General features: G+C 56.6%; 1 protein-coding gene and 1 long non-coding RNA gene across 4 annotated transcripts; one reads left to right on the top strand and one right to left on the bottom strand.

The window, feature by feature from the left end:
- The first annotated feature begins 2,428 nt into the window (after positions 1-2,428).
- Positions 2,429-10,270, top strand: LOC118496861. The gene is made up of 3 exons (XR_004899419.1): positions 2,429-2,513; positions 3,166-3,170; positions 10,258-10,270. It is a non-coding gene; the product is annotated as an uncharacterized LOC118496861 (long non-coding RNA).
- Positions 2,774-11,319, bottom strand: TFAP2C (transcription factor AP-2 gamma). 3 transcript variants are annotated; one of them, XM_028524677.2, is made up of 7 exons: positions 11,060-11,319; positions 9,015-9,500; positions 8,883-8,934; positions 7,455-7,671; positions 6,761-6,879; positions 4,647-4,791; positions 2,774-3,708 (listed from the first exon to the last, which is right to left on the bottom strand). In XM_028524677.2, the coding sequence occupies exons 1-7, from the start codon at positions 11,105-11,107 to the stop codon at positions 3,423-3,425; spliced, it is 1,353 nt and encodes a 450-aa protein (XP_028380478.1). In that variant the 5' UTR covers positions 11,108-11,319; the 3' UTR covers positions 2,774-3,422. The 3 variants fall into 3 exon arrangements, with proteins under 3 accessions (XP_028380478.1, XP_035865878.1, XP_035865876.1); XM_036009985.1 differs by lacking the exon at positions 11,060-11,319 and adding an exon at positions 10,847-10,994; XM_036009983.1 differs by lacking the exon at positions 11,060-11,319 and adding an exon at positions 9,700-10,212.
- Between the last annotated feature and the right edge of the window lie 13,650 nt (positions 11,320-24,969).

Genomic DNA, 24,969 nt, shown 5'->3' with positions numbered 1-24,969 from the left:
CCTACCTGTCTTGTTTTCTAACATTCAAACTCAGCAACTTTAGGTCTCCGAGCTTCCTCTGACCCTAAACCCCCCAAAAGAAAAGGACAGCGAATGCGACGGAATCACCGGCGATGAGAAACAGCTGGGTCCAGCTGTCCCTTGCCTACCCCTTGCCGGCGACCGCGCACGCGTGGAAGGTAAAACCTCCGTGACGCGTGATTGGAGACCCCCCCCCCCCCCCCCCCCCGACCTCCCGGGGAACCTGAACGTGCTCTGTCTGCGAGGCAGGGGCGTCGTCGAGGTGCCAGGTGCCTGGCCGGGCGAGGCTCCAGGCCCCCGACGCACAGTCCTGCCGAGGCATCCCCGTCACGGGCGGAATGCTATGCGCGTGCCTGCAGACAATGCCGGGCTCTCCCTGCAGTGCCGACCGGGGGCAGAGAAGGAAGAAGCTTCGTTTCTCCTCCCAGAGGGCAAAGACTTTCGGCGCTGTCACGTGCCTCGGCCAAAAGCCCCATTTGTCACGATGCCAGAGCCAAACAAAGGCACAGGGCAAAGGGAAGAAGGAGAGAGATGTGCCAGCTCGCTCACGCGGGGCTTGAAACCAACCCTCCCCCTGGCGGATGGGAAGCCCGAGTCTACCATCCTGAGGTCCCCGCCTCCCCTGGAGCCACGGCCAGGCGCCCTTCTCGCAAACCAACCAAAGCCGGTGGGAAAGCCGAGGCAGCCAGGGGCGTCTCAGGAGGGAGCTTTGGAGGGGCCTGGGTGGTTGTGCGTGGTGCCAGCTCAGGAGCTGGAGAGAGAGAGAGCTGCTGTTAGCAGCGCCCCGGGCCCCGGGCAGCCGGTGGCCGTCCCCGGGACTTCCAGCGGGCACGAGAAGGGAGCGCGGGGGGCCAGCCTGCAGCCCAGCTCATGACTCACTTCGATCCCCGGTTGACTTTGGGGTGTTTCCAGAACGTTTGTCTGCACCGCGATTCGGCACAGCTCCGAAAAGCCGGACTGTGAGTCCCAAAGCCAGTTAAGGTGCTGAGAACAAAATAGTCCTTTTACCTTGGGCCCTTTGCCCCCGTGACTTCCTCTGAACACCCGGTATCTCCCGTCTCGATTGAGAAATAACTGCCAACGTAAGGCTTCTTTAAGCCGCTCTGAAGCAAAGCAATTGTGATTTTGACATGTCAACCAGATAAATCCAACTCAATGAGAACGTTCAGTGGCCAAGGACGGGCTGCCAAGAGCAAAGTATTAGGTTGGCAGCGCTTAAATTGCTTCACATCCAAAGCCAACATGAAGTCAGGAATGGCTGGGCCCTTGGGAGGGTTATGCATTAAGGATTACGAGGCTGGAGTTGAAGCAAAGGCCTCATGCACCGCGGAAAACCCTCGGCTCCCACTTCCCTTTGAAGCCCGGCCGTTCGTGCCCAACTATAAACACATCACTTCCTGGACGCCACGCCAGGGCACTTCAACGCGAAGTCAAGTCCTGGCGGGTGCGCGTCCAAGATCCTCAAAACATCCAGCAAGTTCGCGAGCCCTGCCAGACCCTCCTGCTCTCCACGTGGACCTCGGGGACCTCCCCCCACCACCCCGCCCGCCAGCGGAGGGATTCACACGGCTGCGTCTCCACACACAGGAGACGGGTTTTCTGGAAGGAGGAGCCCGCGCCTCCACGGCTTGTGCCTGACTGCCAGGTCCCGCAGGGAATGCCTGCCCGGGGAGTGCCTACAATCACTTCATTCTCAGGATTTTCAGGTGGCGGCCTGGACACAGAATACAGTGTTTCTCAACAGGGGAGCCTTACGCAAGAGACGTTATTCCCAAACTGTGTCTCTCACACTGTGGTCGATAAACCGTCCCTCCAACACTTCCCAAGGGCCCCCGGGGCTCGTAGGATGGTCCTAGACGCAGGGGAGCGCCCCTGGTGAGCCCAGAACCCGGGGCAGCCGAGCAGAACTGCAGGGGAGAGGAGATGACACTTCCGATTTCCCCTGGGCCGCAGCCTCCCTGCTCAGCCAGTCCCGGGAACCAAGCCCAGACCAGACACCCCAGCGCCGCCCCTGCCGCGCTCGCCCCCCGAGGCTTCGAACCATCGAGTGATCACCAGACGGGCACAGCGTCTATCGAGAATACTTTTTATTGTACAGGTATCATATACACAGCAGTGAATGGGTGAGCGTTTACAGGCACGGAGTTCGATTCCCAACCTCCACGGCACCACCCCGTGCACCGCACTGCACGCTGCAATCTGACATCCGCCCAGCAGGAGTGAGACACCAAGTTATTATTGCTTTGTGAACAGAGAGCTTCGATTACAGAGGACCTTTCGCACCAAGAACAGAGAGCCCACCACCCCGATCCCTACTAATACCCTGTGTGCATATGGCGTGTGAATCATACCTAAGCATGTGTTTCAGACGGCCCCACCACCTTTCAAAGCTACTGAAAACAGAACCCCGTGCCTCAGAAAGTCATTAAGGAGTGCACCCGTATTTACAGACCCGATTAAATTATGCATAAATAAACTCTGTACACATGACAGTTCCTGCAAATAACAGCGCTTTCTCCGGGGCTGGGGCTGGAGGGGACGGGGGGTGACAGGCAACCAGAATGCTTCATGCCTTCCTTTTTCAAGTTTCCTCAAACACCCAGATGTGAAATAAATATGCAAATAAAGCTTCAGTACCTTAAAGGAATGAGCGAAGTCATCCCAAAGAATCTCCCATTGGCAGAGTTAATATTTAAAGTTAAAACAATAACAACGACGACAACAACAACATAAAATCAGCAGGCTTTGTCTCTACAAGGTGTATAAAACCCGAAGGCCCCTCTGAGCGAGGACTTTATGTGTTATGATACCACCTATTCATTTAGTTGCTAAGCGGGTAGAATCTGCCTCCTACCGTGTGTGTAGGATCTGATACCCCAAAACACTAGATAAATACTTTTTTTTTTAAAAAAAGATAAATATTTAGTGGGCACAAAAGCCAGCAATGACCTCGACACACCGCAACAAGTTTGTATGGGTTTGAGTCCCGCCAGATTTGACATTTCAACAGCTTAAGCGTGTGGGTTTCTGGTTCGCCCAGGGGGTGGACTGAAAAGGTTTGAAAACGCTGTAGCACCACTTCAGAGATGGGAAGAATGGGGTTCAAAACAATAAAACATATAAGCTTAATGAGTGAAGAACCAGTACTTGTCACCTTCCAATAAGGTATCCAGCGCTTCCGCGCTGGAGAAATACTAAGGACTCCAAGAGGTCATGGTCAGGCCAAGATCTGGAGATCCAGAGAGAGGCCTTTTTAATGGGAACAAGGGTAACAAGCTCAACTTGTCCCCCAGGCAAGAGGAGTCCCCCCCACCCCGCCCCGTACCCCATCTGTGCTGGTCCAGAGTGGTTCTCGAGAACCCCACCCCCTCAGGCTCTTCAATGCCCGGTCCCCACCCACTTCATTTCCGGTGCTTCTCCATTTTCTCCAGGGCCTTGCCGGGGTCGGCGGGGCTCTGGTCCCCGGGGCTCATGTAGGACTTGTCCAGGACGAGCAGGGCCTCCTTGATGTAGTTCTGCACGGCAGACACGGCGGCGCAGATGGCCTGGCTGCCGAACCCGTGGGTGATCAGGCTGAAGTGGGACAGGCAGTTCTGGATGTTGGCCTCCAAGACTGGGGCGGGGCGGTTGTTGCCGTTGGGGGTGCGGTCTTGGTTGAGGAGGTCGGTGAATTCTTTGCACACTTGTCTGTGAAGACAACACACACCTGTGAGCTCACCTTCAGTTACCTTGAGGGGGACCGGTGGGAGGCAACCAGAGAACTTCTGGCCTGAGCCAACAGCAGGAGGCTTTAAACAAATACTGATACCCTAGCCCACTGCGGCGCTTAGCACCTACTGTGTGCTAGTCAACTCCTTCAAGCACTGTCTCACTTAATCCTTACTGCAATGGGGAGATATCAGGATTAACCCCAGGTAATCCAGTCAATGGCCAAGGTCACCGGGACTGGTTTAGGTGGGGTCAGGATTCCAGCCCAGGAGGGTAAGGGGTGTTTGGTGCCGGGTGGGTTCAACAAACCAATTCAGAGAATCACACATTTCCCCAAAACCCACTTTTTACCCAGGCTGGTTTGCTGTGCTCCCCACTTCCTTTTACCCCATTTCCCGACTTGAGCGGCTCTGCTTCATTTCCCGTGACTTTAAAACCAATTTACTGTCGGTTTCTGTGAGAACCCCCACAGCGGCATTAAGTCGTGCTTGAGACATTTAACTTGCCCACTGGCCTCCTGCAAATCCAATCGTCATTGCGTTTAAGAAACTCAGGTCTGGTGACAAGAGGAGGCAGAGGGCACATAATCTCTACTGGGTGTGACAAAACAAATAATCTCTTTAACACATTTTTGCAAGATATGCAAATACCTTCTCGAAAGGGTGTTTCACCTATTCGGAGCTCCACAGCTAAGCAGCTCAAAAAAACCTCACCAGGGGAGGAGCAATACATTCATTCATTTTACCTGCTCTTTTAAGGCATTTGACCTTGAAAATAAACTACAAAGAGCTCCGTGCTGTGTCCGGTTGCTCTCCACCCTTAGCTGACCCGTCTGTCTTGAGCACCAAGGGCCCTGCCGGCCCCTCAACCTCCAGGTCTAAGCAGTAGGCCGTCAGAGTGGGGGTCTGGGCACTCACTGCGCGGCCAGCAGCATGTTCTTCCTCGCCATCATCTCGTTCCGTCCCCCCAGGTGCGGTCTGACCAGGTACTCGGCCACCGGCTTGCTGGGGAACTCTGCCTCACACACGTACGCGAAGTCACGGGCCAAGTGGACGGCCTCCCCTGGAACCACGAGAGACATTAGGATGTGGATGGCCGCAGCCACCCTGGATGCGCCGTCCCCTCCTCCTGCAGCGGTCGCTGTGCATTCTAAAGGACCACAGCCCGGCCGCTGAGGAGGGACTCCCCTAGGGGCAGAGGGCGAGGTCCTACCATGGGTGGAGAACAGACCCCAACACCTGTGGCTGCGCTTGAACAAGGCTAACTGCCCTCTGCCCGACTTGGACAGAGAGACTTGGAGACACACCCATGCTTTCTCTTGGCAATAAAAAAAAAAAAAAAAAAAAATAGGTCCCCGCTGTGGAGAAGAAAATCTGAAGATGAGTACGTTTGACCACCATCTAACCGGTCGCTTCTCTTTACGACACTGGCACTCCGTCTTTGACACGGAACTTTCTACGGGTCACTAGGATGTTTCTTTAAGAAAAGGAGGCAGGAGTGGTTTTCCTGGTGGAAATGGTACGCGCCCCAGTTACCGACTCGGAGATTACCCACACCCTTTGTCCCAGACGCTGGGGGAGCTGGGGGAGCCGAGGGAGAGAGGACCAGCGGCGCCACCTCCCCCCACCCCACAGAGGTGCCCGGCGCTGCCTCCACGCTGCCAGGCTGGTAGAGCTTTTCAGAAACCCAGATGGCGCCCCCTCAGCCGCTCGCCTCCGCAGACTTGCTGAATCAGAATCTAAGCGCCATTGTTCCAGCACACTCTCTCATGCAGGCACCCCTACACCAGGCGGGCAAGAAACCCAGCGGAGACCCATTCGCGCGCCACGCACGCAGAACCCTGCCACTGCGTTCCATGCAGACAGCTGGTCCCCAACAGGCAGTGAATAGGCAGCTCCCTGCCCCTTCCCCCGACCTCCGAAGGCACTTGTGAAAAGGCGGAGGAGCGTGGCCCTGCCAAGGCTCTTTAGCACCCTGAGACCAGGGGGAAGAACGTGTTTAAAAGATTGCCGGGCTGCAAGGACACTAGCCCTCATTGGCTCCCCGGGCCAGAGCCCAGCGCCCTGCTGATTGGGCCAGGTGCTCGGCAGCTGGAGGCTGCAGAATAAGCCTGCAGGTACCAACACCTCTTTCCCCAGCCCATTAAGAGCATTAAGAGTGTGTGTGTTTTTTGTTTTTGTTTTTGTTTTTTAATTAATTCAGCCCTGACCAGCTATCTCAGTTGGTTAGAGCATCACCCAGATACATCAAGGTTGTGGGTTTGATCCCTAGTCAGGGCACCTACAAGAATCAACCAACGAATGCACAAATAAGTAGAATAGCAAATCCATGTTTCTGTCTCCTTTCTCGCTCTAAAAATCAATTAAAAATACACAAAATAAAACTTACCTTAGTTTTTTTTTTCATTCTCTCCCTTCCCTGCCCCCCCCCCCCAAAGGCTGTATTTCCAGGTTGGATGGTGCAGGCCCATACATGAAACTGAAATGTCACCTCCTACTATCTCAGGATTGGGGAGAGGGGCTCACCTGGGGGACCCCATGCATTTTTCTTTTGATGGGGGGGGGGGACGAACAGTGGAATTGTGATCTGGACCAGGCCCCTTGCGTGCGGGGCTTCTCTTGGCTGACCACAACAATCTCAGTCCTCCACGGCTACAAAAGCCACAAGCTCCACTTCTGTCCACCAGTAAGTGCCTAGCTTTTTGAAGGCATACTAACTGATGGGTGGCACCTTCAAGCACTGGTTCATTTAAACAGGAAACGTCTCAACACCCTATAATGTGATTTCTTAGGTTAGAGAAAAAAAAAAAACCATTTCTCTTTCTCACTGACTTCCTGCGGAACCCAGAACAGATATTTAAACACGAACTTACTGGACAAAATGACTGTAACTCATTCTAATGCCCTGAGGACCATCTGAATCACCTTCCTCTCGCTCTGCCCACGACCAAAAGGCGTTTTAAAGCTTTCTTCGTCGGAGAAACAGTAGAGACGCAAGCCAGCACATAAAAGCACCAGAAAACGCCACTGACCTTCTACCAAGGATGTCAGCAGGGTGACATGCGCAGCCTTCCGTCTCCCGGCTGGGAGGTTCAGCCCGATCTTGTCCAGCTTCTCCCGCAAGGACCGGCCTCCATTCTTAGATTTGGCCCTGGGCACGAGAAAGTGTTGTGGCTCTTCCAGAGGCCACGCTTTGAACCCCCAAATTCCCAGCCTGCCGCCAAAACCGAAACGGGTCCCAGACTGTCTCCACCCCGTGCACCGGCACCGCACGGCACAGGGAGTCCTCAGGACTTCGTCCCGGTAAAAATGCAAAACTCATTTTTTTCTTTAAAGCATGGCCAACTTTTTCTTCTTATTTTCTTAATCACAGAATATTGCAAGCTGTACTGGATGGAGTCCATGCACCTTCACTCGTGAACCCCGCGGCAGCTCGGAAAACCTCCCCCGGGGAACAGAACCCCTGGCACTTCCCCTCCCCTGAACGCAGAGGCCGCCGCTCCGTACACGGAATAAATTCTAGCCAAATGGTAATTCGCTGGCGCTGTTTTAGCACCTCTTGCTACATTTGCCACTTTCCAGAGGAGGAGACTAAAACCCTCTGGGCTGATTAGAATGCAGTGTTAGGTCTCCAAGTTACATAAATGTTAAAAATACCTCCAGGTCCTTTCCTGCATTCACCCCCAACCACCGCCACCGTGCCCCTGCTGAGAACACCCTGGGTACCTTCTGAGGACACCTCCCAGCAAGGAGGCGTTCAAGCACTCAGGCGGGGACAGCCGCCTCTGGACTTCAGCCACGGTCACTTTGTATTTCGAAGTGGAGCTCAGCAGCGACAGCCTTCCAGGCACGGAGCAGAAGACCTCGCCGGGGTTCATCACAGCCCCCACCAGCTCCTTCTGACAGGGGAGACCCAGGGGGTTCTTGCTCATGGAGATGGGGCCTGTGAGTGAGGATCAGAGGCAGCCGTCTTGGTGGGGGAGGGACCCCATCCCAGCCAAAGAGTGCTTTCCCCACCAGGAACCAAAGCTCCCTACCCAAATAAACAAACACCGTCGCGTGTGTGGCTATAAATGGCAGGGTTTGGGGTTTTGTTTTTTTTTTAAGCTTTGCTCTTCAAAAATGATCGAATCTGAAATTCACAAGTTAACACCTTGGGAAGTTAATTAGTCAAGATCCCAAGCATGGAGGAGTTTCATTCTCTAGCCACCTGTTAAAAATCTGTTTAATTAGAACATTCGTTTAAAAAAAAAAAAAACTGCTTCGATGCTAAATAAATGGTGATTTTGTTTTTCTTACTTGAAGGAACCACCAAAATCACAGGGCACACTCAGCTCCTTTGCCAAAAACCTTCCGTGCAACCGATCGCGATAGGCTTTTAAATACAAACAAACCTGTTCTGTTACAAATTTACTGGGAAAGGCAGTTTATTTTGAGGGTTTTTTTCCCCTCCTTTTAATCCATTTCCCCCCAGTTGATCTCAAAGCAGTTTAACTTCAAGTAACAGACTACCTTTAATTTAGGCCCACTCCCTTTCCCAGAACAGCCAGACTGGAAATCCCGTCAGCCCGTAACTTAATTTCACCAAATACAATAATCCAATTTTCCAAATCCCCCTCCCGCTTTTGCCTGCAGAAACCCAGCCCCCGCCAGACCGCCCAGCCCGGTGTGTTCCGGCCCCGTGGGTAGGTCCCACGGGTTCAGGACGTTTTCCTGCGGGTCAGAATTAAGGGCCCTCGCCCTAGGCATGTTTGAAATGGACAGTAAAAATCACATCCACCCATTCCGCAGTTGAAGCTGGGGCAGAAGCAACCACTCGACTAAGGCACGTGGTGTGGCTTTTCCCCAAATGAAACCGCGTTCACTCACTCTGGAAGGCTTCCTCAATCAGGGAAAAAAAAAACAAAAAACAAAAAACAAACAAACAAACAAAAAAACCACCTCGAATTTAGGGAGTAACCTATCCTTTTTCGTTCAGGTCTAAAGAAACCCCCTCTCTCCTCGCTCCTGAAACCTTCCTTCCCTCCGTTCCTGTCCCTCCCCCCACAAACACCCCAAGCAAACCACCAAAGGCCCCCACCTTGCCATTAAATTAACAACTTCACAACGCAGTTAACAACCAGGAACCGGTACACAGACCGTGCGTGGCCCTACCTTTGCGAATAACAGTCTGATCATGCAGGAGCAGATGCTGCTCGTCCACAATCTGGGGGAGAAACGACAAAGTTTTCTTTCGGCTCCGAGGAGCCTGGGCAGGGGGAGGGGCAGAGCCTAGGCGCCGCTCACCTGCACCTCCTCCATCTGCTGGCCCACGTCGTGCAGGCCCAGGTTCTCCGCCAGGCCCGAGGCGTCCAGGGGGTGCGCATGGGGGAGCAGCAGGTCGGAGCGGCGGTAGCCATCCCTGCGGACGCCCATAGCGCCACCGTCCAGCCCGGAGATGTGGGGTAGCAGGCCGGCTGGGCGCCCGTGGTGCGTGGGCAAGCCAGCCCCCTCCTGGCTCTGGCGGCCGGGCCAGGCCTGCGGCTGACTGCCAGTGGGCGCCGGCTGGTGGAGCGGGTTGATGGCAGCCGCATACGCTTCGCCCAGATGTGAATACGGGTCTGCCGATGGCGAGTAAGCCAGCTGCTGGTAGGGAGGTGGAAAGTAGGGCGGTGGCTGGTACTCGGGGACTCCGGCATGGGAGAGAGGCGGCGCGGGGCTGTAGAGGTGCTGCCCGGCCGAGGAGAGGTGAGGGAGACGTGGGTTCCCATTGCTGCTCCCTTCCTGGCGATCCTGGGATGGAGAAATCGACTCCCGGTTAGTACGAAACCCCGCTACTTCGAACCGGCTGCAGCCGTAGCGCTGAGCCGTGCGCTCCAACGCGCCAGCCCGGATCCAACCCGCGGGGCCCGCCCTCGGGCCGGAGGGCACCCAGGAGCCATGTGCCCCGGGACTTCGTTGTGAACCGTGTAGGGAAAGATGGGTGAAAAACCTGGGGGGTTGGGTGCTCAAAGCCCCGCGGCAAAAGTCGGGGCGCTCCGACGCCCGAGGCGCTCGAAGGTACCAAGGGTGAGCTCCAGGCGTTGGAGGAAGTCCGCCCCAGTTGTGCGCGGCGCACGCGGCGCAGCGCGCTCTCGCTCACCAGCCCGCACATGTTCGCGTCGCCAAGCGAAAGAACCTGGGGTGGCGCCGAGCGCGGATAAAGCGCCCAGGGCGGGAAGTGCGCATCTCCCCCGCCCCGGGGAATTTCTCCTCCTCCACGCCCTCAGGACAAAGACCTCCCGGCGAGTGACACTCCCTAGTAGGGCCTGCCACCCAGCGCCGCGGGGGAACTCCAGAAGGAGCGTAGGGAGGAACGCGCCGCATCCGGAGCTGCCCTCCCTGCTAGCGTATCCCGAGTGTAGATAGGAAGTGATACGGCCCTGCCGGCCAATCCGTGTCCCCTCCAGTGGGAACACAAATGGAGACCTAAAGTCCCGAGAATTGGGCAACCTTGACTGCGCGCGACCCCTCGCCCCACCGCTGCCCGACTTAGTTCCTAAAGGACGAGTCTCCCAGTGCTCCGGGGTTCAAGGGGTGGTGGGAACCAGGAGAAACATGGCACTGTCGCCCCCTGGCGGAAGAGCATGGGGCTGCTGGCAGGGGTACCCCCTCGAGGTAGCCAGGGCGCGGTGCGCTCCCGCGGGCCCCCGGCCCGGCTCCCCTCACCCAGCGCCCGGGCTCACGCCTCCCGCCACCTGCGTCGCCTTCCTCTTCCCGCTCGACACCTCCCTCCCTCCCACTCTCCGAAACTCTAGCCCAACCTGTCCGACAGGCTGGAGCACTCCGAGCGCTTACGGCCCCATCTGGCCTCAAACACCCCCCTCAACACTCCCCAGCCCCCACTTCTCCCGAAAGCCAAACTTATGGTGTCTTCCTCTTTCCCGAGAAGGTAGCGGGGCAGGTTGACAAGCCCGCCTCGGAGGCGACTCCGCGAAGGTGCCACCGGCAGGTCGCCTCGCCTGACCCCTTTGGACGTAGATTTCGTGCGTAAAAGCCACGTCTAAGGAAGGGTTGTAGACGCTCTTCCGAGAAAACGGGAAGGAGGGCCGTTTTGCTTCGCAAGAAACCGACCGGTAAGCTTTGTGGGTGGGATTTACCATCCTCTTCCCAGGCCCTGCTCCCGGCGCTAGAGCTTTAGGGAAAGGCCCGATTCAGGAAGGGGGTCCCGGAGAAACGAACTAGGGGGCGTCCGTAAAAGTGGACCCCGTCCCATCGAGGGGCAGCGGCGGGTGCCTGCTTGCGGCTCCTGCACCCTCGCCCCGACCTGGGTACTCGGGCGGGGCCGGGCTGCGCCCACGTGCCCAGCTCACCTCGCAGTCCTCTTCATACTTGACATTGTCAGTTATTTTCCACAACATGGCGTCTTGCGTCCCCCAAAACAGCCGCCAGTTAAATCCAGGCTCCCCCCACCCCCCCAGCGGTAAATCCAAAATTGGGGTCACGGTGACCAGGCGTCTGCCACCGCTCCCGCCGCGCGCGGGTCTCGCTGAACCGGTCACTGGACGCTCATCCGCGACTCTGCGAGCGTAGATGCAGCCGCCGCCGCCGCCGGCGTACAGGCCTCTGGCAGGGACCCGAGAAGCCGCGCCCGCACAGCGTGTCCCGACGATAGCCGGGGGACCCGGGCGCCTTAATGAGAAGGAAATTATCATAACTCCTCCCCGGGGGCCGGCGCGGAGGCCCGGGCGCCGGGAGGGGCGGCCCCCAGCCAGTCCCAGCCTAGCTCCGCCCCGCACCCCGAGCAGGCGCGGCGCGAAGACTCGAGATGCAGGGGGCTAAAAGAGGAGTGGGAGGCACCTCTCCGGGAGCCTCGGCCGGAGGAGCCAGGGCCCTCCGTCGCGCCTTCCGTCCCCACGGTGCATGCCCGAGATTGGCCGAGCCCGGGACCTGAATCTAAATACCTAAGAGCACCCCTCTTTCGCCTAGAGCGCTTCCCCCCACCCCGTCTTCTAAAAGACGTCACGCTGAATTAGAGACCCCCGCCTTGGGGTGGGGGTCTCCACAGCGGGGGTCCCTTTAAACGTCTCACCCCACCCGCTCCCGACAAAGCTTAGGCTGGGATCCTGCAGCTGGAACCCCAACTTCTTGGAGACGTTTCCTTCCCGTCCGGCTCCATCCAGTACCTGCGAAGAGATGGGGGAGGCAGGCCCTCGGGGGAGTTTATCTGCCCCAAGCGCCTCTGGGTTCCAATCACACCGAAGTCTAGGCCCACAGAGTGGCCGCCTTCGCCGGAAGCTGCATCCCCCGGTTGCCCTGTAGACAGGGGGAAACCCACGCACCCTCGCCCAGCCCTGCCCTGGCCAGCCCTGCGCCAGCTCCGCAGCTGCTTCCCACCAACCAGACACTCCGAAGCCTCAACTCAGAGGAGAAAAGAGGTGGCGGGCCAAATAAGACCCAAGAGCCAAGGGCCGGGGGGGGGGGGGGGGGGGGCAGGGAGGAGATAGAGAGGGAGGGGCTAGAGAGGCCCCCTGCTGGAGAGGTGAGCACCCCCGCTCCGCAGACTTAGGCGGAAAACGAAATTTCCTTCCACATGAACTTGCCCCCCCCCCACAATATATATTTGCCACTGAACCTGGAAAGCAACGGGCAGTATTTTTTAAAATGTAAAGAAACGAAATCCACCAGCCCAGTGATTGTAATTGACTTTTTTCACTGCCAGGTGAAAGCCGGTAATTCTGAAGGGCGAATTTTGTTGGGACGTCCCATCTGGGTATTTGAGCTAAACATCCCGAGGGAATCGGAGAAGGGGGTGGTGAGGACCGGCTTCGGAATGCAGTCATCAATACGTCTCAGTGCGGCGTCGGGACTGGAGTGGACACTACTGCCTGACAGCGGAAGACTGCATCCGCCGCCTGTCCACGGCTCCTCGGGTTTGTTTAAGCTTTCGCCATTTCTAAAACTCAGATGGGCCTAAAATAAGAGCTTAAAAATAGGCAACCTCCAAGCAAAGTGTCCTCCTCCTCGCCTCAAGAGTGGGCAGGTCCGAGGCGATCATTCCGACTGGATGTGACAACAAACCTGGAAATGAGACCCCTGGGGGCTTAGGGCACATTTTCGGCGTTTTGCACTGAACAGTACAAAGGACAGTGCACAGACGACCCTGACACGGTGCTTCCAACACACGGGAACCTGGGGATAAAAGAAAAAAGAAACACAGAAGCAGCGCTCCGGCTGGGGACTCAGGGGTGGGGGCAGGGCGTAACCTGCGCCCTGCAGGAATCGCACCAGGGGCGCGGAAAGCAGGCAGGCTGGCGCCCACCGCAGGGAAGGCTGGGATCCTGGGCGCTCCAACGGGGAGATTGTGGCGCCTCCTTCGGGAGCCTCTGCCTTCCAGGTCAGCGTCTCCGAACCTCTTCTCCACGCTGGGCCTTCTAAACCCGGGGCTTCACTGGAAGACCCGGCCTGGGGTGCAGCTTGAACAAACTGTCTAGTCTGCACAGGCAACTTCACCGCCGGGCAGGGTGGGGCCCGGGCTGAGCAGAAAGGTGACTCCCCCCCCCCCCAACTCCAGACCTGTACTGTCTTCCTGCCCCAGCGCTCGCCAAGCCACCCGGAGGGACCGAGATTCCTCCCAGCCCGAGGCGTCTATGGCAGAGGCAAAGAAAGACCATAAGGGTCGCAGGGCCTCGGCTCAGGAACCCCTAGGGAGCCCGAGTTTACGAGCGGCTTGGCAAAAGCCATTCACGCCCAAGGGAAGCTCCCTAGACCCCGGCGGTGCCGCGCCTCCCAGGGGAACGCGCTGCGACCAGACCGCTTCTTCCGCGCCCTGGGTGTTGAAGAGGGCTCATATAAACCCTCAATCTTCTCCCCAGAGAGACCCTGCCCACATCGCACACCCTCGGCTTCGGAGCCGGAACCCAAGCACACGCCCCTTAGTTAGGGCGCCGGAAGCCTCAGCCCTTCCTAAAGCTCAAGTACTCTCCAAGCAGTGAGCTGGAGGGGGCGGGGGGGGGGGCGGAGGTTGACGGGGGGGGGGGGGGGGGGCTCCCACAAGCAAGACAGACCTCCCTGCAGAGTCCGGAGCCCCGCCCCGCCGCCGCCGCCGGCCGCCCCCCCCCCCCCCCCCCCCGCGCCTGAAGACGCGCGACTGAGTAGCCGCGCCCTCTGGGCACTCACTGACAGGGAAGGGTACCTCTACCGGACCCTCCGAAGCTTCGTACCGCCAACGGAACGGAACGTTGAGATCCCGGGGCAAGCCTCGCCGGCGGCCTCGCGCAATCAGGAGTATCGAGGTGATGGGTTGTCAGACTCTGTCGCCCCCTAGGGAGCCAGCACACGCGCCGGAGCCCTGGAACAAGGCCCCCGGCCGCTCTGATGGCCCAAGAAACGCGAGACGGAAGGTGACGAGGTTTCTGGAAGGACGTCAGCGCCCCAACTGTGCAACCACCTCCCGAGAGCTGTGGGCGGGTGCATCGGGATAGAGGGCTCCAGACACCGGGCGGGAGTCCCCCGGCCACCCCCACCCCCACGGCAAACCGGGACAGGAGGCGGGGCGGTTATAGCTGGATTGCGGCTGGCCTGTGATGACTCCTCTTCGCTCCCCAGAGAGGGGGAGCCCGAGCTCCAGGGATGACCTCCGAGCGGCAGGAGAGACCTCGGAGCGAGACCTCGGAGCGTGTCCCGCCCCTCGGAATAGCGCGACCTCTGGCTGGGACCAGTTCCGCAGAGCTGAAAAGGGGCTTGCGGCTGTCCGGGAAGAACGCGCCTATTCCCGCGACCTACTGTCTAGGGCCCCCGCTGGACAGACACTGTAAAGAGCGCCGGAAAGGTCTAAACCCACGAAGGCGCATACCCTGCGGCGCTACGTGCATCCGTTCGCGGCCATTCGAAATAACAAGAAAATAGCAGTGTTCTAACAGTGTGCAAAGCGCGAGTGCACGCCTATAGATGCTTCTCGTTTTAGCCCCCGTCCAGCCCCGCTACTCCATTTTCTGCTCACTTCTAAGCGCGCCCCGCGGAACCGTGTGTTGGAAGGGCTCCGCAGCCTTTGGCTCTTCCGAGCAAACGTCGGCTTTCCCCCAAATGGGCAAAGCCAGACGCCAGGAGGTCCCGTGCTCCCGGAGAGCACCCTGATCCATCTCTGTTCTGGGCCCGGTACGCGCGTTCACCGGCGCCGAGCCCTGGCCAAGGGGAGAGAGGTCGCGGGTACAGTCTCTAACTCGACTACCCTCGACCCATTTCGCAGCAGGCGAAGATGCGTTTTCGGTTATCCAACCACCTCAAAGCCCGGAACTTGCCTGCAATTCAAAGGCCACCTCCCTAGCGTCTCTCCGGGACCTGTTAGAGACAAGCCTGGCTCTCTCCTCCCCTTTTCCAGGGACCCCCGCCCTCCAGAGGCTTGGATGCGCTGTGGAGTGCCTGTCACCGCTCCCCGGTCTCATCCTTGAGCAACCTGACCGCTCCAAGCGTAGGCGGGCGGCCTAAGGCGCGAGCTCAGGGCCTTCTTGGCTCGCTACCGCTACCGTAGAACACCAGACAGGTCCAAGCCAGCTGAGGCCGGCGACCCTAATGCGCTTATCTGGTCGCCGCCAGGTGAGGAAGAGGCCCGCTGCGGCCAGGAGCTGGGCGGCGCCGACGCCGAGTCCCGCGCCAGAACCGTGCAGCACTCAGGAGCCACCCGGAACCCTCCACCGGCACCCGGGCCACACAGCTGCATCCTCGCCCCTCTGCAGCCTGGCCTCCCGCTCGCCTCTCCTCGGCCCTGGAGTCGCATCTGCCCTCCACCCAACAGCTCTCTTCTCACCCCTCGGAACTGGAAATTCATGTTGCCAACTCTTCAACCCTCAGCGACTTGAGAATTTTAAGACTGGGAGACACGAACGTTGAGCTTCCCAAGGGCCAAGTCCGGGGCTTGTAAGGTGCTCTGAGCATTTATTTGATTAACGGAAGGGGGAGGGGGGCAATTCGCAGGCGAAAGGGCCATCCCGATTGGAGGACACACCTGAAAGGTCCTCTCACTCCTCCCATCTCCTCCCCCCTCGGAAAAGAGCTACCAGAAAGGGTCATCCCTTGAGTCTGCGCGTGACAGCCCTAGTGGGCAGTCTTCCACCTCGCAGTTGTCTTAAACGCGGTAGATGTCTCTCTGCCAACGGGGCATTTTTCATCTATTTTGTCTCCAAAGCCAAACCGATTCACATTTGCGTGAATTCCCAGCTGTTATTCCCAGCTTTGGTCCACTTCAGGCGCTTCCCCGGTTTCCAGGTAAAATCGCACCGGGGGCCCTGGGGTTCCCAGGAGAGAAGAAGGTGGGTGGGTACGGGGTCTTCTTAAGTGGCAAAGAGATCTGTCTGCGCCTCCGTTATCCATGCCGTTCGCCTTCAGAAAAGAGGCGCGGGGCATTGGTGACAAGAGTCACAGACAGAAGGAGAATGGCCAAGAGCCCAGTCAAGTACAGTCTTCTTCAGAAAGACTGGACCCTCAGACACAAACGCCATTTACGGACCAAGACATCCGACCGGACATTACAGGGCCCACGCCCCTCGTCCGGGCCAGCAGGAGAAATCAGGTTCGCACAATTCGGTTACCCGGGGTCCCTCCCACATGGCATCCACACCAAACCCGCCCCGGCCACCCAAAAACATTTCTTCCACCCTCCCACCGGGGAAGACAAATCGAAAACGTGTCCACCACAAGGACAGAGAAACAAGTGGTAGGACAAACTGCAGTTCTCAACCCCACCTACTGGTAAACTCTCTCCCAGTTTCGAGTTTCGGTCTCCGGTAGCCTTCAAAGGCACAGTTTTTGAACTGGACCAGGAAGCTCTTACGACAGAAGTGTCTGTGGACAGAAACAGACATGTCTGCATTTCTCCAGACAAAAAGTGATGGGAGCGCAGTCACAGCTTCCGAGCGTAGGGGCTGACGCATTCGCTCGGGACCACCACTTGGGGCGGACTCAGGCAGAAAACAAACCTACCGAAACATGAGCTTATTAGAAGGCGTAACTAGGATTTAATCATTCGTATTCTTCTCTTCTGAGATCCACACGCACTCCGCTTTTTCGGTCTGGCCGTAGGAATAGCTGAAACAGGGCACAGGCCACACTCTGGGAAGCAGCTGTTCCCAGCAGTGGGACGGCCCTGGGGGTGGGGAGGGGCGCAGAGAGAACGCTGATTTCTTACTTCCTTATGGTTGCCGTTCTGTTTTCTTTGGGGGAAGAGTTGCAGTGGTCTTGTTTTAATTATTTTCTGCTTTACAGGAATACAGTAATCACTGTTCACATCCTGATTATATTTCAACATTTCTACCAGACAGGAAATTTTTTTGGTCATTATATGCCTCTAGTCTTCTTTGTTGTAACTGGATCATGCTTTTTATCATTTAAAAGTATACATAGTGACGACTGTGAATGCCCAGATACATCCTCTGACCTCGGGTACAAGTACCTGTGGCCGTCACAAGGCATGACCTTGAAAAAGCGGCACCTGGGCAAGGTCTCAGCCTCTCTAGGGTCCCTCTGCTCTGGACAGTTTCCGCTCATGAGCTCTGCAGGGGGACTCCTTCGGGCCCACAGCCCAGGCAGTCCCCTCCTCCCCCACGCACTCTTCAAAGTAGCGTGAGCCGGCGACTTTTCTTCATGTGGCCTGCAAACACTGCTTTCCCGGCACCCGGTGCCAGGCTCCAGAGTTCTGCATGTAAGGACTCATTTCGGTGGGGCCGTTAGCCCGAGAACCACAAAGCATGTTAAAACGCCGAAATGGCACCATGGCAACCCAGGGGTCGGGAGGGAAACCCCAGGCAGCAGAAACCAACACGGCAAGAAAACCAGAGGCTAAAAGGAGGAAAAGACGGTTTCTCTAGATCCACTCTGTGACAGGAAATACACATACCATGTCCCACAGCCAGGCACACGAATTGGAAAGTCTGGAAGACTCACATCCATGTATGTATTCTTTTCTCACCTGGACACAATCCTCAGCCTCGAAAACCAGGGATTAGAAATGTTCTATGCCAACATTCTCTCTTGGCCCCCAAAGCTGTATGACCAGAAACCAAGGCTTCCCTATTGCACCCCGTCCACACAAGCGGGCCACCTGACCTCACCACCATCCCCAGGAGGGGTCAGCAGCCACGAGCCCCTCTCACCTGGGCCGCCTGGCTGCCCATTTGGCTGTTGACTGCCTCCCCCCCCCCCCCCCCCCCCCCAAGGAAGGGCAAGTCAGTTAGTTACTTGCAAGGTCAGGAACAGGAGGGCAATGACCAGGGCTGGAATCCGGGTGAGGGAGCAAAGTGTAAGAAGCCACCACAACATTTCAGTAATCCAGACAGTCACTTTAATGCACCGTTTTCAGAACATTAAAGCAAACACCAAAAGTCCTTGATGAACAAAATACCAAAATCTGACGTGAACACGGGCTACAGTTGTCCCTTTCATGCACCTGTGTCACTGAGCCGTGGCAACGGTGACTTCTAATCAGCCCCCCGTGTCCCCTGCCAGGTGGGTTGGTGACAGTTGACAATGGCAGGTGAACCGATGGAGCAAGGGGGGGCATTGATTCATTTTTTTCTCCTTGGGGGGCCCTTTATAAGCGCACACAGGAGCCCACACTTCCCATAACCTCGGGCTCCAGCATTGCCCGCCCCGCCTGCACGGGGGATGGCCAGTGCCCTCAGGGGACTGGTCCCGAGCCAAAAAAAGAAAAAAAGATAGGGGCCCCAAATAGCTGAAATGTCCTGTTGCCTTTAGGATGGTGACTTGCTCGTGACACGGGGAGGCTGGTGGTGTGCACTTCTGGAATCCACCACACCCTCATCTCTCACGCCGGCAAAGACCACGGGCTCCGGGGCCTGCTGGTCTCCAGACCCCGACTGCATACCTGAAGCAGCATAGCTCAGCTCTCCGGGGCCTCAGTGCTCGCCCCTGCAGAGCGGAGAGCACTGTGCCTACCTCACCGGGGTGGAGATTCAACAGATAAGCTACGTAGAGTGCGTCCAGCCAGGCCTGGTAATAAAAAGGTTACGTAGGATCCGTCACCATGGCTAACGCTGGGCGCCTCCTTACCCCCAGAATGCCGTCTGCGTCCTGCGCTCTGTGCCTGTGGCGGAAAGCGGCCGCTTGGGCTGGCCCACATGCCCACACACACACACACACACACACACACACCCCGGGGGTCCGGCAGGCTAATCGGCAAGCCAGAGAGAGGAGCTCGCAGGCATTCCTCCCGGTTCAACCAGTTGCCGCCCCCGCCCCCCCCCCCAGTCTCTGCAGGGCCACCCACAGGCAGGCCCTGTGCTCTCCGGTGACTTCTGTTCCAGAAGGGGAGGCATGCGTTCCTCTGTTTCAGCCCTGTTTTTGAGGGCCAGCGATGGGCTAGGTTCTGCTGCCCCGGAGGGGATACAGAGCGTTGACAAAAGTGACGAAACCCCCAGACTCACGCCATCAGTGTGTACCGGGTGGGAGGCGTAGCATTCAGTACCTGTAGTCTGCCATGAAGGGTGCGCTCCCGTGTGCAGTGCGCACCCACATTTTAGCGCTACCCATGTAGAATGTGCATCCTTCTTTTCCCCTCAGAAAGGTGGGCAAGGAAGTGCCCCTCGTACATGGCAACGTACAGTCATCTATTGCAGTGGGATGGAGAAGGAAGGAACTTCTATGCCCTTTGCCTGCATCATCTCATTTAATCCTCAGAGGCGCCCCGCCAGGTGGGAGCGACTATGTCCCCGTTTGGCATTTGTGGGGATCCAGGAACGTGGAGGTGGAGGGACCTGCCCTTGCGGGCCTGGCAGGTGGCAGACATGGGTAACCCAGGCCACTGCTGACCTGTCTGTTGAAGACTGCACACCCAGCCCTGGCCGGCATAGCTCAGTGGATTGAGCGCGGGCTGCGAACCAAAGTGTCTCAGGTTCGATTCCCAGTCAGGGCACATGCCTGGGTTGCAGGCCAGGGCCCCCAGCAACCACACATGGACGTTTCTCTCTCTCTCTTTCTCCCTCCCTTCCCTCTCTAAAGATAAATAAATAAAATCTTAAAAAAAAAAAAAAGACTACACACCCATTTGGGGCCTGAGGGCTGCCAGGGCCCTGAGGAAGTGCAGGCTTACCTTTCGCAGGTGGGGTGCCCAGTGTGGACAGGGGACACGGGCCCTGGGGTGGCAGCAGCAGGTGTGGCCTCTGTCACAGCCCCCTCAGCAGAGAGGAAAATGTCCCCATTCCTGGCAATCACGCTGTGGGGAGGGGTTGTCTTTGGCCAAACAGGTAGCTCAAAAAAGAAGAGGCACATTTGGTTTCATATCTATCAGTCGTGTGTGTGGCGTTTGCAGACCATTTGTGCTACTTGCTCATTTTTCTGTCAAGGCACCTTTGCTTCTTTATTTCCTCAATAACTCGCACAAATGCGTTGCTGTTTGGGCCTTTCATGCAGCTGGTCCTGGGGGAGGGGGAATGGGGAGTCATATGTGCTTTTCGGCAGACAGACCTGGTTTTTCCTTTTCCCCAGTGGGGGCTCCATAGCGCCGCTGGGCCGCCTGGAGTGCCCCTCGCGATCCCGCACGCCGACCTCCGCGTGCACCTCCCCGCCCCCTCCCTCCTCGTGTCCTTTCACAGAGGAGTCCGCCCTCACCTTTTGCCCTGTTTCCAGCCTGCCTCACCCCTCTGATTCACGTCTTCCAGAAAAGTCCTAGGATCCGTGTGTCACCTTCTTCCCCACCCCCTCGGTGCACGCACACACACGGATCTTGCATGAAGGCCTACGTTTTGAGCGGAGTTGCTAACAGTGTGTAGATATAAAGATCTCGTGTCTTCACACGGACAGGCCTGCGAGGAGGTCTCTTGTCGATGTGCAAGAGACCAGAAAAAGGACGGCCCGAGGCAGAGGCCTCGCAGGACGATTTTGTCCCCCCAGGGGACATGTGGCAATATCTGGAGGCATTTCTGGTTGTCCCAGCGGGGGGAGGATGAGCCTGGCACCTTTGTGGGTGGAGGGGAGGGTGCTGCTGAGCACCCCAGGGCACAGAACAGCCCATAGAAGAGAGAGCTATGTGTCCAAAATGCTCATCAGGCTCCGGAAGGGTGGCCTGGGGGAGGCCCACCAGGGCACAGAGTGGAGGGACTTACCTGCAGCCTAGCCCAGGGCTCCTCCAGCTCCTGTGGAAGGAGGCTCAGGGCTCAGGGTCAGGTGCAAGGTGGAGGTACCGGGCCCTTTTCCTCTTAGGTCGCCTTCATTGGGCTGCAGAACACAGGCTTCTGTAATACTAACTCTTACCATACGAGGGGGGACCCCAAAAAACTGGCATTATGTTCTGCGGGGTGGGCCCCTTGTAGCACAAGCTTCCCACACTAGGTGAGTGTCCTAGGAACCCATCAGTATCAGTGGACCAGATGGCGTTGTTGTGAGAGGCTGAGTTTGGCTCCAGTAAGTTTTTTTTTTTTTTTTTTTTTAAGACTCTTTCAGTGCATTTGCCCATTTCATGATGGGTGGTTTGGGTGATTGATGAGCACACCTGCCCACACCACACTGAGTGTTCAGCCGTTTCTGACCAAAAATGGCCTGACCCCCGTGCCCCACCCTCCCTAGTCACCCCACCTAGCCCCCAGTGACTTTTTTTTGTCTCCCCAGATGAAAAAATATCCTCGAAGAGAAACGTGTTGCCGATGGGGAAGACGTGAAACAAACAAAAAAAAAAACGGCAGAAGCACTAAAAGGCATGAAAGTCGACGCGCTCAAACCCTGTTGTGAGCAGCGGGGCAAGTGCCTGGACGGCCGCCCGGCGTCGCAGGCAGAGCCCCGTGAGGCGACTGAAGCTCACACATGTGAGCACAAGTACACAGTGTTTCAAAATGAATTCTGGGTTTTGGGGGTCCCCCCTCGCACATATTTCTTTCTTTAATACTTTAAGTCAATGCTATTGATGTCTAATTCTTTTTTTAAAATTTTTTAAAGATTTTTTTTTATTTTTATTTATTTTTAGAGAGGGGAAGGAGGGAGAAAGAGAGAGAGAGAGAAACATCAATGTGCCGTTGCTGGGGGTCATGGCCTGCAACCCAGGCATGTGCCCTGGCTGGGAATCAAACCTGCGATACTTAGGTTCGCAGCCCATGCTCAATCCACTGAGCTACGCCAGCCAGGGCTTTTTTGCCTATTTTCTGAACTGGGCATTTGCCTTATCATTGAGCTGCAGGGATTTCTTTATTCTGAACACAAGTCACCCTTTGATTTTTTCTTAGCGGTGCCTTTTGAAAGGCAAAGGTTGTAAATGTTGATGAAGTCCAGCTTATTTTTGTAACTAAGTCTGTGCTTTCTGTGTACTCGTTAAGAAACCCTTGCCTTGCCCCAGAGCATGAAGAATTCTCTATGTTTTCTTCTAGAAACATTATGGGTTTAGCTCTTGTTTTTTTCCACTTCTGTGGACGTTTTGCATTCATTCGCGGATGCGCTGTATGTTGGCAGGCATGGATATCCAGTCACAGCACAGTTTGTGGGTGGGACCACCCTTCCCTCGCTGAGTGCCCTGGACACCTCGCTGGAAAATCGGTCAGTCACCCAGCTGTGGGTCTACTTCTGACTCTACATTTCCTTCCCTCCTTCTGCCAGTGTAACACGCTCTCCTGCTCATAAGACGTCTTGAAATCACTCGGTGTCCTCTTGAAATCCGCTTGTCCTTTAGAACGCTTTTGGCTACTCGGGCTCCTTGGCATCGTCACAGAAATTTTAGAATCAGATGATGAAGCTTTACCAAAAACAAACAAGCAAAAATACCACTGGTCTTTGCTAGGATGACAGAGTACCCAGGGTTCACCTCGCGGAGAGTCGCCATCCTCCTAGACCTGTGTCTCCCGCGTCACAGGCGCGGCCTTGGGACGCGGCGACTGTTTCCGTTTCTTTGTGTCTTTTGCTTCTCGCAGCATTCCTTGGGAGTTTTCTCTACACAGGGCACTCACGTATTTTGTGAAATTTATTTCCAAGTTTCTAAAATTCTTGGAGGCTGCCAGCAATGGTGAGGCCTATCTCAAATGTTGTCACTGTCATTGTGTTTCAATTCTGTGTGTCGCTTGTTGCTAGTATATAAAGAGAGAGTTGCTTCCTAAATAAAAGAGTTTTACGTTGCCCTCGTACCCGGAGGCCTTGATAAACGCATTTATTAGTCCTACTGGCTTTTCCGTCGCTCTCTTCGGATTTTCTACCTAAACGGCTTCCCTTCTCCCTTTCCACCTGCACAGCTTCTGTTCCTGCCTCAGCCCCAGCCTCGTGTGGGATTTCTGGGAATTTTCAGCTCCCTGCACTCCGGGTGGTGGTCTGCCCGCCCCAAGTTACAGATATGAGTTGGCTCACACAGTTACAGAGGCAGATGAGTCCCAAGATCTGCAGATAGCGAGCTGGAGACTCCAGCAGAGCCGATGGTGTGCATTCCAGCCCAAAAGCCAGCGGGCTCCAGACCCCAGAAGGGCAGAGGGCTCAGTGCTAAGTCTCACAGCTGGAAGGATGAGTGTGCTGGCTCGGCTGCCAGGCAGGGACCCCCCACCTCCCTCCCGGTTCCATCCAGGGCTCCAGCCGATGGCAGGAAAGCCACCCCATTGGGTGGGTGGGGGGGCGCCTGCTTTACTCAGTCTAGGGATTCTAGACTGATCTCCTCTAGAGAAACTCCTTGCAGACACACTCACACACTCACACTCATTCGGACAATGTTTGACCGAATGTCTGGGCCCCAGGTGGGTTGTCAACTTGATACACAAAATTGCCCATCATAACATCCACGTAAAACTCGGGGTGGGGGGGCTCCCGGAGATTTCAGGAGCTCCTTATCTGAGTTCCTCCCTCCTCTCCAGTTCCTCAATTTCTAGCCACCTCAGTCTCCCCGAACTCCAGTCTCTGCCTCCCGGATTTGCCAGGTACAGTGCAAAATGAAAATCCAGGCCCTCCCTGGTTCGCAAGCTCAGGATAGAATTCCCGGATCATACCAGCAGAGCATTAAGGCCAAGCTGGAGGCCCTCCTACGCCCAAGGCCCCCCTCAGCTGTGCAGGGCACAGTCCACAGGCCGAATGCTGGGAGACCACACAGCACGCATCACCACCTTGCCCTCAGAGCATATGACCTTCTGACGGCAGGCGGTGCCACGTCTGAAAGGAGTTGTTTCATACATTTTACTCAGTGTTGCAGTTGTTTGCAGCCGAGAGGCCTGGCCACCCTGACCTCTCCACTGGGGCTGGGAGCAGAGTCACCTTTCACGCATGCTTCCAGTACCCGCACCAGGTACCACGTGAGGCGACTTCATGATTTTTAAAATTTACATTGCAGGGCAACACATGACCGCATTTGTCTCCTGACATATTCGAAATGTGACGGCTGACGCTATCACCCAGCGTGATCTGCATTCCCTATCCCAGCTCTGCTACTGCGTCCGCTCTGCCTGCTGAGAAGTAGCTGACCTTGTCAGGGTCAGCGTGGGTGGTCACCTGGGTCAGGACCCTCTCTCAGCGCTCACCTGCGTGTCTCTGACCCCACCAGAACCGCCCACCCCAGGGCCCAGACATCATCCTACACCAGGGCGTTCGCCCCAGAAAAGTGAAAACGTGCCCATATGGAGAGGAGCTCCGTGCAGGGTTACCCCAAAGTGGAAAGCACCCAGATGTCGATCCGTAGGAGGAGGAATAAAGGAACCGTGTTGTACCCACACAGCGGGGTTCTGCCCCACAGGCGAGAAGCAGAAACCAGCCCTGGGCACCAGAGCACCTGTGAGTGGCATAGGCACGCCGTCACGGCACAGGGAGCCAGACACACAAGTACAAATGAATATACTATGGAGTACACTATGGAGTGAACTGTGGAGCTCACCAATGGTGGGAGACGTCAGGATAGCACTTTACTTATTTGGTTGGAGGGAGTGAAGTGGAAAGGCCAGGGGGATCTCTTGGGAGGGGGGTCCTGGGATGTCCCAGAGCTCCACATGGGTGAGGGGGACAAGAGCCTGTTCCCTCTGTGAGTGCTGATTGCGCCACACACTTCAGAGGTGGCTACATAAATAGTATTGAATGTCAACTGTGCTTGAAAACCTTCAATAAACACATGAATGGATAACGATAATGTTTGGATACACTGAAGGAGGCAGGTGAGATCTTACACACTCACGGAAGGGGTGGGGGTGTTTCCCCTCCAGGCAGCCGGCCGGAGTCTCCCCCTTTGTCAGTGGGACAATGGCGGATCTCCATGAGAATATTCTGCTCAGGTTCCATTGGGAGCCGCAGCCAGCCCAGGGCCCCGGAGTCTAGCGGGGAAGGAAGCCGGGCT

Source organism: Phyllostomus discolor, chromosome 9 (assembly GCF_004126475.2).
Source record: "Phyllostomus discolor isolate MPI-MPIP mPhyDis1 chromosome 9, mPhyDis1.pri.v3, whole genome shotgun sequence".
Lineage (NCBI taxonomy): Eukaryota > Metazoa > Chordata > Mammalia > Chiroptera > Phyllostomidae > Phyllostomus > Phyllostomus discolor.
This window is presented reverse-complemented; position numbering and strand designations above follow the sequence as displayed.

Excerpts from the sequence above, each read along its gene's own strand:
- TFAP2C (XM_036009983.1), bottom strand. The coding sequence starts at position 9,861 with ATGTGCGGGCTGGTGAGCGAGAGCGCGCTGCGCCGCGTGCGCCGCGCA. Across the intron at positions 8,935-9,014 it reads AGCAGATGGAGGAGGTGCAG|ATTGTGGACGAGCAGCATCT; the intron begins GTGAGCGGCGCC and ends TTTCTCCCCCAG. Across the intron at positions 7,672-8,882 it reads TCAGACTGTTATTCGCAAAG|GCCCCATCTCCATGAGCAAG; the intron begins GTAGGGCCACGC and ends CCTCACTCACAG.